This window comes from Octodon degus, unplaced genomic scaffold, assembly GCF_000260255.1.
Source record: "Octodon degus isolate 3935 unplaced genomic scaffold, OctDeg1.0 scaffold00048, whole genome shotgun sequence".
In the NCBI taxonomy this organism is placed as follows: domain Eukaryota; kingdom Metazoa; phylum Chordata; class Mammalia; order Rodentia; family Octodontidae; genus Octodon; species Octodon degus.
In genome coordinates this window covers 10,510,263-10,522,536 of record NW_004524624.1, presented here as the reverse complement: position 1 = coordinate 10,522,536, position 12,274 = coordinate 10,510,263, and the positions used below count along the sequence as shown (strand labels likewise).

The window sequence follows — 12,274 nt, the reverse complement described above, 5'->3', positions numbered from 1 at the left end:
CTTCTCCTTCTTCTCCTTCTTCTCCTTCTCCTTCCTTCTTCTCCTTCTTCTCCTTCTCCTTCTTCTTTTCTTCATCTTCATCTTTGTCTTCTTCTTCTTCTTTCTTTTTTTAATTTGTTTTGTTTTGAGTTGAGACAGATTATTACTATGCAGCTCAGACTGGCCTTGACCTTACTATGTAACCCAGGTTGGTCTTGAACTGGCTACATTCCTGTCCCAGCTTCCAAGTATGAGATTTATAGGTATGCGCCAGCCATCTCAGCCAGAAAACCTTTAATATCTATCATCTGTACTAAGCAATCTCTCAGTACAATGTAGCTGAACTTCAGAATACAACCTGAACTTAATCTTGTAACTGTAGTTAAGAGAGGCCTTTTCAGGAGAGAGCTTACTGGTAGGAGTGATTGCCTCACCCATGTAAGGCCTTGAGCTCAATCCCTACAATCAAAAATCCATGGGGGGTAGGGGGAAGGGCTTGGGGGCTCAGAGAGGGAGAGAGTGAATTTTTCCCCATCTTTCCCCTCCCACATGCCTGGCAAGCACTCTACCAGAGGTATATCTCCAATACTAAGAGATAACTTTTCTACCTATGGAATAGACCACCACCCTTTCTACAGAATCCTAAAATGTACATTACAGCATATAAACATTAAACAGTAACTTAAAGACTTAAAAGATATCTCAAATTTTTAACCTAATAACAATAATAATAATAATATAGAAATGGTTTGAGTGCACAGGTGCTGCATGGAGCTATAAAGGGGAAAAATGCAGGTTTTAAGAGTCAGACTACTATGGAATATAACAAAATTCTGTATAAGATACTGTCAGTGGGGGGGGGGGGCTGGCCCTAGCTCAGTCCTTTAAGTGGCTGCTTCCACAAAACTGTCAGCCTCAGGTTGCTGGAGTTCGAACCTCACAACTCTCCAGCTGGCCAAAAGTGCCCTGAAGGCATTCAAGGAACAAAAAAAAAAAAAGATACTATCAGTGGAAAATTAACTGCTTTGAGTTTTTAATCAACAGAATGGTAACCGGGAATCTTCCTCCATAGAGTAGCTGTGGGGATGAAATAAGATGACAGACATAATGCATCAATAACAGTGTCTGGCACAGGACAAGTTCAGGAAATGTTAAATCCCTTACTGAAAACTTTATTTTGTGTTACAATCCATCTGGATTTTGAGAATTACATTTAATGAAGCTTGGAACTTCATTTTAGATTTAAAAATGGTAATTCCTCAGACAGAAATAAAAACTTTAGCTCTTGATTATTCCTGTTCCAAAACACAATCCTCTGACACTCACCTCATTCGACAAATAAATGATCTCCTTGAGCCCATGCACATCCTCATGGAAGACTGCTGACCTTCTTTCTTCACTGTTCCAGTTTTTAGATCCAGGATGCGCCCTGAAGAAGGGTGTGAAGAGCAATCCGAAGTGCATTCTTATGAGTGGGGAAGGAAGCAATACTGGAGGGGAGGACAAGGAGGCACCCCACTCATACCATCTAACCTTGTTAGAACAGGCCAAGCAGCAGGCAGATTTTTTTTAAGCCTAAAGTATTTTAATCTCATCTACGAATATCACTTTAAGTTCAAAGACAGCATGGAAAATAACTCTATGCAAGGAAAGGTAGGCATATGATAAAGAAACACACATATAAAAGAAAAACACACATCAGTCTCAAAATAAAAGTATTTCTCTCCTTTATAGAAACCAAGGACAACTTCTGGGGAAAAGGAAGAACGAGGAGAAAAAAAAATCCATAAAACATAAAAGAGGGGAAAGCTTAGGATATAGCTCAGTGGCACAGTGCCTGCCTGGCAAGCTCAAGGTTGTGAGTCTGATTCCCAGCACCCCACCCCAAAAAAGAGGGGAAAGTGAATTATCAACATTAATATGACCATATTGGAATTTTTGTAATTTTAACTACCATTTTTTATCTTCTCCTACTTTAAAACTTCTCCTATAGTTGCTTAGGAACAGATATAACTTGTTTTCTCCAGTCAAGTTTTGGCAAAAGAACTGGATCATATTAAAATGGAAGTAGGGCCACACATGGTGACACACACCTGTGATTCCAGCACTTTGGGGGCTGAGGCAAGAGGATTACTACAAGTTCAAGGCTAGCCTGGGCTATACAGTGAGTTCAGCCTGAACTATACAGTGAGACCCTGTCTCAAAACAAACAAACAATAAATAAAATAAAATAAAATAAAATGGAAGTGGGGTGTGGAGATAATAGCACATTTATAGAAGGAAGGAGGGGAGGGAGGGAGGGAAGGAGGCCAGCTAGCAGCCAGCCACAGGCAGCAAAAAACACCTTACATACTGACCAACAGCCACTCCTCTATAAAGTCTGTTATCAGAGAACCTAAGCAAAAACCAATCACAAGCTTGGGTAGAAAAAATACCAAGTAACTTATCCATACAAATGAGGTAGAAGCACAGATAACTCTTTTAGTATAGGAGGAAAAAAGACTTACTACAAGGTTAGTTTTCATTCTTTTATTTACAATAATATTAAGATTAAAAATAAATGTTTATATGAGCATTATCACTAATGAAAACTTTTCTAAAGTACAAAGAGGCTACGTTGAATATGGATAAAAAGGACTGAGTCTATTAAAGGAGATATATCTAGAAATATTGCCAGATTTGAAAAACCAATTCAGAGCTTAAACATTTGTTATGTTTTAGAAAAATAAAGAGGGAAGGACTTCCCATTCATTCTCCATCCACACAGCTCTCACCTGTTAAGGCACTTTCTGAAGTGGAAAGCTGCTCGCGAAGTTTATCCACATCATCCGGGTGCACCTGATCATACAGTGTGCTGCCGAACCATTCAGACTGTGGCTGGCTCAAAACAGGAGTCACTGAGTCCGAGACATACACCACTCGGCCGGTCTCACATGAGACAATAAACAGAAAGCCATCTGCTGCCTCCAAAATCAAATGTTTCAGCTCCTGGCCAAAGAAAAGAAATCAGAGTTAATAGTGAGTTCTATAAATCAAATATTTCTACTTATTTGAAATAAGATTCTTCAGGCCATATGTATATCTCCATAAGTAACTACTGGCTTGTACTTGGTCCACAGCAACAGGTTTCTACCCTAAAGTAATTACTTTCATTAACAAGAAAGTTTCACTCAGTATTTCCTCAATTTCCATATGTCACTATCTCTTCCTTTGCAAGAGGGAAAATAAAAAGCCTTATTAGCAACAATAACTGACTTTTTGATCCCATCCTCTCTGGTCTCTTTTAAAGATCTTATCACCAATATACCCATTTTTTCTCTTTCTTTCTAGACCTATAAATACAGTATTTCCTCACTTCGTTTCTCAGTTTGGCTGTTTAGTGCCAACTATAACTATGGATAATTTTATATTTAATGCTTCTGTTCTCTTATCTTTTATTTAGTTGTCAATCTCACCCCAATCTCCACTCAACACCATCATATTAATTTTCTTAAGGAGTTGATAAATCTTTTTGGGAGCTGCTGGGAATCAAACTCAGGACCTCGTACTTGCCAGGCAGGCGCTGTGCCACTGAGCTATAGTCTTGGCCCTATAAATGTTCTCTTTATTGCCAATGTAAATTGCTTTTTTCTTTTTCCTTTGGCAGAACCAGGAATTGAACTCAGGCCCTTGTGCTTGCCAGGGAAGCACATATTCTGAGCCATTTCCCCAGTCCCGTAAATTCCTTTTCTTGGGCTGGTCCTTCATCATTTTTAAACTCAATTCTTGGGGCCGGAGAGAGAGCACAGAGGCACAAGCACCCTCCTGGTAAGCACAATCCTCAGCCCGACAAGCGTGCAGTCTTGGCCCCATATGCAGGCACCCACCATGCAGCCCAGAACAGGCATGGTTGTACACATCTGTAATCCCAGCATTCGGGAGGCTGAGCCAGGAGGATCTCTGTGAGTTCGAGACCAGCCTGGGGGCTACAAAAGTGAGCACAAGGCCAGCTCAAACTGCATAGTGAGGCCCTGTTTCAAAAAAAACAAAACCAAAGACCCTCAATTTCTTACAGAATTTCACAATGTTGTCCATTCTACTCCCTTAATTTTCCCCTAGCTGTTTCAAAGAGATATCACTCCAATTTTGCTTCTTCCTCAGCTAAATTTAGGCTTCTTTTCCTCTGCTCAAGTCTTAAATACAGACTTCCTTCCCTCCTTCCTGGGAAATCATATCCATTTCTCCCCACTATGAAAGTTATACCCAAGTCTATATCCTTAGACCTGCCTGTTTATTTGTTTCTTAAACTTTCAATAAATCTTATTTCCAAGTATCTGTTAAACATTTCCAAACTGGTATTATACCAGCAACTCAGTATCAACACTTCAAAAATCACAGTTAAAATCACATCCAAACATAGTGTCCTCTATGCTTTCCAGCATTCTTTTTCTTAACTGTATCCTCCTAGACTAGAAACCTCAAAGTTTAACTACTCTCTCTCACATTCCCTAACAACTCCACTTTCCAGTACTATATCACTGTTCCAATTGCCTTATGCCACTAAACATAGTCTCAGTGCTTTTACCTTCTGCAATCCTGGCTCTTCATTGCCTGAAACTTCAAATTCTTTACCCTACTACCTAAGTATTCCATCACAAGGTCCTGGCCTCCTTCCTATTTCATCTCCCAACACATGCTAAATCACTTGACTTTTCTTTGAATAATTCAATTGCTCTCGTACCTCTAAGTTTTTGCTCAAACTTATTTTAAAAATCTAGAATACTACTCTCACATGCACAAGCCTTACTATGGTACCTCTAATTGTAAAACTGACTTTGTGCTCATGATATATTTATTTACATGCCTGTTTCCAACAATGACTATCTCATCATTCTGTTTTTCCCAATAAAAAGCACCTAGCTTCCCCACAAAAGGGACCTAACTGCAGTTTGTTGAAAATCTATAGGTGTTCAGTAAATTAACTATTACAACATATACAGCTATGAAATGTGCTATACGTGCTTTTAAACAGACCTCCCTGTTCAGATAATTCTTATTTCTTTCTCCCAAATTATATTTCTTCCTTCTAATTCTTTCACTTAAATTGGAGTACTACAATGTAAACTTTTTCTTCCTCATACTTCCTATGGTTTTTTCAAATTTTTCTACTGTGATCATGTTATTTTTACTACTGTAATGAAAAGACAAGATATTGCCAGGAGCAATGGTCTATACCTGCAATCCCAGCTACTCAGCAGGTTGAAGCAACAGGATCTCTAGTTCAAGTTCAGTTTGGTCAATTTACCAAGAACCTGTCTTAAGAGCCAGGTGTGGTGGTGCACAGGTGTAATCCCAGCACTCAAAAGGCCAAGGCAGGAGGTTTGTCTTGAGTTCAAGGCCAGGCTGGGCTATAAGACTAGCCTGGACTACACAGCAAGACACTGTCTCAAAACACACGTGCACGTATGTGCAGAAAACTTCTCAAAATTAATAACAGAAACAAGTTTTCCCTCACCACACTCACTCAAGTCTGACCATTCAATGCTATCCCTCCAGTATATATTTAGACACATACAAATTATCAATAAAGGGAAAATAACTCTTTGCTAAAGGCATCTTCCTAATATTTTTTACTTTGTGTACATCCAGCTACTTGTATATTTAATATACTTTAGTACAGGGTCGATAGGGTTTCACTATACAGATTGGACTCGTACTGATCCTCCCGTTTTCAGCCTCCCAAATGCTGGGATTACAGGTGTGTGCCCCTACGCCCAGTCTCAAGTGCCATCTCAGCATGCCCCAGGGGCAGGGGTGGCATGACAGGCCAGGGATTGAACCCCTGGCCTCTGTGTCTGCCTAAGCAGATGCTTTAATACACTGAGCTATCTGGCTGGCCTTTCCTTGTATATTTAGACTCAGACTGAGGTGCTCAAAAGCAGGAAATATTTGTCTTCCTCTTCTCTGTTTTTCTCAGAGCATCAAATGTTACACAGCACATTCCTGAGCAACACTGGCTACCTATTAGCCTCTCTCCTTCACTAAAACTAAAAACTTTCAGGGTTGATAAAAAGATTTATAGTAATTCTGAAGGTATGGAAGAGAACTAGTTCATTGAACATGGTAATCTCTCTTTGGATTCCACTCTTCTTTTTCTACTTTACAGACTGTATTTGCAAGATAAGTTCTAAAGTATCTATCAGCTTAATAAATAGTTTTCACAACTTTTCTCTACTTTTACACTCCAATACTTATATGATAGCCAAGGACTGAAATTCATTTTTCCATGGTTTGCATTTTTCCTGAAAGGTGAATTCTTGTTCCCCAAAATCAAAACTTTCAACAGATTCAACCAGATCTAAAAACTTTCATAGTTCCAAGTCCCAGAGACCTGATCAGTGAGGAAAGATGGCTTGTAGGAGCCATCGGTGGATGTGTTGCCTGTCCCCCGTAACGACTTCATGTGAGAAACGGCCATGCGTAAGATGGTTAGCTTGTCTGGTTTTCGAGCCAGCGCACTACAGGTGGGTACCATGTCTGACAGTTCAGTGATGTAAGCTGTCATCTTGTTCCTCCGCCGCCGTTCAATTTCACTATGATTTTCCCTGCATGGAGAGAGAGAGAAGCCCCAACCAGGTGGTCACATCTGGTCATTTGGTAGCAGAGAGTGATGTGGATACCAAGTAAGCTGCTGAAGAATGTAGTATTTAGGTTTAATGATGCTTAAGTCTCAGCAGTTAAAGTTTGCCAACTTCTCATGCAGAACAAGCATGGAACAGAAGCTAACAAAGTAAAGAAAGAAAAAGCAGATACAATTCTATCTTCTGGAAACTCTACTGCTTATGTAAATAAATTACTATCCTCTCAGAACAAAAATAACTTATAAAAATGATAGTATTTAAAAATGTTGACTGAATTTAGCTCTTCAGTGACAAATAATCTCACCTTGATTGATCACAAAAATGGTTTACTAAACTAAACTGGCTTGTTTGTTTGTTTAGTACCAGGGATCAAACTCAGGACCTTGTGCTTGTTTGCCAGGCAGGTACTTATGCTACTGAGCTATCTTCCTGGCCTCCTGGCTTTTTCTTCTAATTAAATTATTCAAAAAATAGAAAAGAAATGACCAATTTCTGTTAATTCAAATATGTTGCTCAATATCTGACATAAGAAATGATAGTATGGATCCCCTTGATCAAAAATGTTGATTTCTTCTGAGTTTTTTTTCCTTCTGACATTAAAAGGCATAACTGGACAATTTTGAAGTTTTATTTGTAGCACGGATGCACAAAGCTCTACCTTCTTTATTTGGGTCTAAAGCCAGTGCAGTGAACTTAAGAGACTCTATGATATCACATGAGTCCCCACAGTGGGACAAAGTGAACTAGGGAGTAGAAATACAGTGAGAGGGAAATGTTTAAAGGCCTGGAAAGAGAATTTTAATCTCACCAGGGTAAGTACACCACATTCCTCAAAACTGAGTCAGAATGACATCACCTTTAAGAGAGAAAATGCAGGAATTTTTCAGACAGTAATTCTGAAAAGTCCGGAAGGTTCTGCAGTATCCTCCATAAGAACTGGGATGCCTTAAAGGGAATCTGATACAGGTGTGTTTGTTTCCACCTGAACAGTTTTGCTTTGTCAAGTTTCTTTCCTTCTATTATTACTTAAGGATTCTACCTAAACAAAAGTTCTTTGAAAAAACAAAAACTAATACATGGGTGGGAGATACTGAGGATCAGACTTAGGACTTAGGTCTCAAGCTTGCCAGGCAGGCACTATGCCACTGAGCTATATCCCCAGGCCCAAAATACTAGTCTAATATAAATTTCTTTTTTTATAAGATGAGCAAACTGAGGACTTTTAACTACCCTCACTCCCAATCCAACACTTTCCTTGCCACATGAAGATGTATTAGTTTCTGAAGAGGGAAAGTGTTAGAAGGTTTGACTTTAAATGACAGCAAATTTTAACGGCAGAAACATCTTATAACTTATATTCATTTTTAGTTACTTTCCCTGAGATACATAAAATTCTACTCTCAAACTTACAAGTACCCACTGCCCTAGTACCTGACAGACTTCTGACAGTGAAGTACAAAAACATAATCTTCAAACAGTCACACCAAGGAAGCTAATTTTTTTCTGGCAAACCACAAGGTTTTAATCACCAATGCTAGTTCTACTGTGACACAGTAATCTAGGCTCAGAGTCTACATAGGAAAATACAAGTGAGTTTTCTAGAGAGGTGCAGAGTAAATGCCTGAGGTTTAAATACTGAGAATTAATTGCAACTACTGGTATGTTTACTAGATTTTTTTTTTTTTAAAGTTGAGGTTAGATATTTTATTTTTTTGGTGAAACTGGGGATTGAACTCAGGTCCTTGTGCTTGCCAGGCAAGCACTTATTCTACTGAACCATCTCTCCAGCCCCGTTTACTAGATTTCTGACGAGTATTTTCCTCATAAAGTACCATCTAGTATTGGTACTTTCTTTCTTTTTTTTTTTTTTTTTTTTTTTTTTTTTTTTTTGGTACATTATTTCTAAATTCTTTTGGTTCTGTGAAAGAATGCTGAGGTAAAAAGGAAAAGAAAATACTTTAATAACAATTTCTTAAATTCCTAAGTAAAGTTCCCTCAACTCACCCACTTTCTGATGGGGAAGCCAAAGTTCCTGTAACACTCAAACTTGTAAAAACTCTTGTCCTCTCTTGCCACAGATAGGGAAAATACAAAGAGAAAGGGGAAGAAAAGAGAGAGTAAGAAAAAGGATAGAAAAAGCAGCGGCGTCTGCTTCATCATGCTAAAATACACTGTTCTCCTACCTGGCAAGTCTCTCTTTATCCGCAGAGCTCTGCTCATCATCCGACCTAAAAACAGAATTAATGAACTAAGCTAAAATTAAAATAAAAAGGAAGGAGGGAGGGATGATAAATATGTAAATGGAAAAGGAAAGAAAGGAGAAGAAATAAAGAACAAAGAAAAAAATCAAACAGATGCAGAAAAGGTGTAGTGGAAATATGGACAGATACCTTGCCTATAATCTACAAAGCCATTTGTTATGGTAAAGAAAAAGTAACTTACAAGGCAAAAGGTCAACACAAAAAAAGGCTAATACATATTATAAAGTAACAGAGAAAGCATTGTGTCAGCCAATCTCTGTAAAAACCAAGGATACACAGAATTTGAAGAACCCATCAAAGGCATTCAGGAATACCATTTTCATATATTGCTCCCAATCTGGGAAGATTATATTCACATATGCCATTCTATAATGAAAACAATTAAAGATAACAAGAGATCACAAATACAATCGCTTCCTGAAAAAAAAAAACCTGCATTCGCACTTTCTCTCATACAATCAACCACATTTCACTAGAGAACCAATTAACTAAACCTAAGAGCTAGATTTCTTGCACATCACTGATGTGTTCGTAAAATTATTCTTAATTTTGATCCAGGCATTTTGCCATTTTTTGCAGAATAACCACAACAGACTGCAACTCCTCCCCTGAAGGAGGACACAGGATTATTACTAAATTTTTCCAGAAAATTGAGTTACTATGGAGTGGTAACTATAAAAAAAACCAAACCAAAACAAAACAAAAACACCATGTTGCTAGGCCAGTATATCAATCCTCAATTCTATTTTTAATAGATAAACAGTTAAGATTCAAATAAAATTTCTAAGTAAAGTATGACATACTAAAAGGCTGAGAATTTTAGCTATTATAAATGACAAGTCCAGGTCTAAAGGCACACATATGTACTCCCCACTATTCAGGCAGCTGAGGCAAGAGGATGTCTCGAGTCTAGGACTTCCAGGCTAGCCTGGGAAACAGAAAAACTGTTTAAAGTCAGGTGTGGTGGCTCACACTGGTAATCCCAGCACTGGGAAGGCTGAAGCAAGAGGATCCATGTGAGTTAAAGAGCAGCCTGGGCTACAAAGTGAGCTCAAGGCCAGCCTAAACTGCACAGTGAGACCCTGTCTCAAAAAAAAAAAGACAAAAAAACAAGATGACTTTGGCTCTCAGTCTCCCCAGTGCTGGGGTTATAGGCGTGCACTACCACACCCAGTTTTGGTGGCTGACAGGCCCAGGGTTGTGGTAACAGCAGGCATGTAGTACTGGCACCTGGTCCTTGCACTTGCCAGGCAGACTCTTAAGACTTCCCTACTGAGCTATCTCCCCAGCCAGTTTTTGTTTTTTTAATCTTTGTTTTTGGAGATAGGGTTTCACTATATAGTCTAGACGGACCTTGAATTTGCTATCATCCTCCTGCCTCAGCCTTCTGAGTGCTGGGATTACAGGCATGAGCCACACCTGGTTTCACAGTTTTCAGCCTTTGAATTCTCTTTATTCAGATTCCCAATGATATATGAAGTAAACTACTTTAACAAATCATAACTTAAAGGAATGAGTTCTGTTATTTGAAGATTAAACATCTAAAATTGGTATTGGCACAGATCCATAATCGTTTATCTGCTGAAATATTTCTCAATAAAAAAAGCAATGTATAAATATTCACATTAAGCAGGATAAATAAATGAAGACTAAAGTAGTTCAAGATTTCTTGGATGTTTGGAATTTCAATCAAGACACTATACTATCCATACAAATGGATGGCTTGACCTTTTCATGGAGTTTGAAAAACTATTCCTCAAGTATCTCTAATTAACCTCTCTTTAAAAAAAAATTATGTATTTGGTACAGGGTTGCACTACACAATTCAGACTCATAGTGATTCTCCTGCTTCAGCCTTCCCAGCACTGGGATTACAGGCATGTGCCGCCACGCCCAGTCTTGGTGGCCCATCGGCATACCCCATAGCATGCAGTACCAGGGAATGAACCCAGGTCTTTGCACTTGCCAGGCAGGTGCTTAGACCACTAAGCTATCTCCGGGGCCCAACTTCTCATTTTATTTTTAAAAATAATTTTATTGAGAAACAAATATCAATGAGACAGTTTCACAACCGATTACTGACACATTTACAGTAATTAATATACATTGCATTGTTGTTTTAGTGATTATTCATTGTACAAGATGCAGACATGATATCCTGTCTCAAACAGTATTATAACAAACCTCTCTATTCATTGAATTAAGAGTGGAGCTGTACATCTACCTTAACTATTTTGAGTATACAGATATAAAAGGGTTGTTCATTTCTATCCCACTTTTTTAGTTAGTTTTGTCAGAGAAGGGCATTCCATTGTTATTTAAATATTGTAGGTGCTTGAATTCAGCAGAGTCTCCCAATAGTCCAGTAGTCCATACTAGTAGTGGTTTTCCATAAGACTGGCAATGTCCAAAGTTGTTGACTTGAGCTTTTTACAGCTCAGCATATTAATGTGGCTTTACTTTTTATACTTCACTTTCATACTTTTCTGCTGGATGGTTAGGACCAGATAAAGCAAGACCTATATAACAAGAAATGTAACCTTTGTATCTGATAAGGCCAGTCAAATCCCCTCAGGATTTAACCTGAAACCCTATACCACAATTTGTAGATCTTTTGTGTCAGCCATGTGGATGAGTCACGGCCACTGCTAGACCAATCTGCTTTCTGTGAAAGCCTGAGAGAATGTTTTCTCTCCATGTGACTCTCCTTAGGCACATTCTACATCATCGATCACATTCCTCTGTGGCCCCATAATCTCCTTGATCCCAACTTCTCATTTTAGAGATGATTCACATCATAAGGACTTTATAACTATCTGTTTCAAGTACCTTTAGTGATTTTTTTAATGTATTTGGTTGTTGCAGGGTCTCACTATGCAGCTCCAACTCATGGTGACCCTCCTGCTTTCAGCCTCCCCAGTGCTGGGATTACAGGCATGTGCCACTACACCTGACTCTGGCCGGCTCAGCATGTGGCACTAGGAACCAAACCATGGTCCCTGCACTTGCCTAAGCAGGCACTTTAGTCTTCTGAGCTATCTTGCTGGCATCCTGGTGAATTAGTTTTTAAAAACCTCTTATATTTATACTTTTCCTATCACCATTGCCACCAGGCACTCATGATTTCAAGGCTGTCTCAATTGAACTGTTTTAACTACCTCTCTGCTTATCACCCTTCTCTTTCTCAATCTTCTATGTTGCTACCACAGAAATATCTTTATCAATTACTTTATATAATCTCCTTTAATTAAAAGATCTGTTTCAGAGTGTTCAAAAGCTATTCTGCCCAATATTCCTTATTTAGATCAGTGGTTCTCAAAGTGGTTCCCACATGGGCAACATCAGCAATAAACTAAGGGTTCAGATAAGGTTGGCACTTTCAAATGTTATTAATTTTTTTGAGGTAGCTACAAA

General features: G+C 38.7%; 1 protein-coding gene across 1 annotated transcript in view; it reads right to left on the bottom strand.

The window, feature by feature from the left end:
• Arnt (aryl hydrocarbon receptor nuclear translocator) overlaps window positions 1–12,274 on the bottom strand; it is an 86,367-nt gene that overhangs the window by 29,747 nt on the left and 44,346 nt on the right. The window contains exons 4-7 of the mRNA XM_012515004.2: window positions 8,783–8,827; window positions 6,350–6,563; window positions 2,754–2,967; window positions 1,306–1,408 (exon numbers count right to left, since the gene is read on the bottom strand). Coding sequence (XP_012370458.2) covers window positions 1,306–1,408; window positions 2,754–2,967; window positions 6,350–6,563; window positions 8,783–8,827 — 576 coding nt within the window. The remainder of the gene's footprint in view (window positions 1–1,305; window positions 1,409–2,753; window positions 2,968–6,349; window positions 6,564–8,782; window positions 8,828–12,274) is intronic.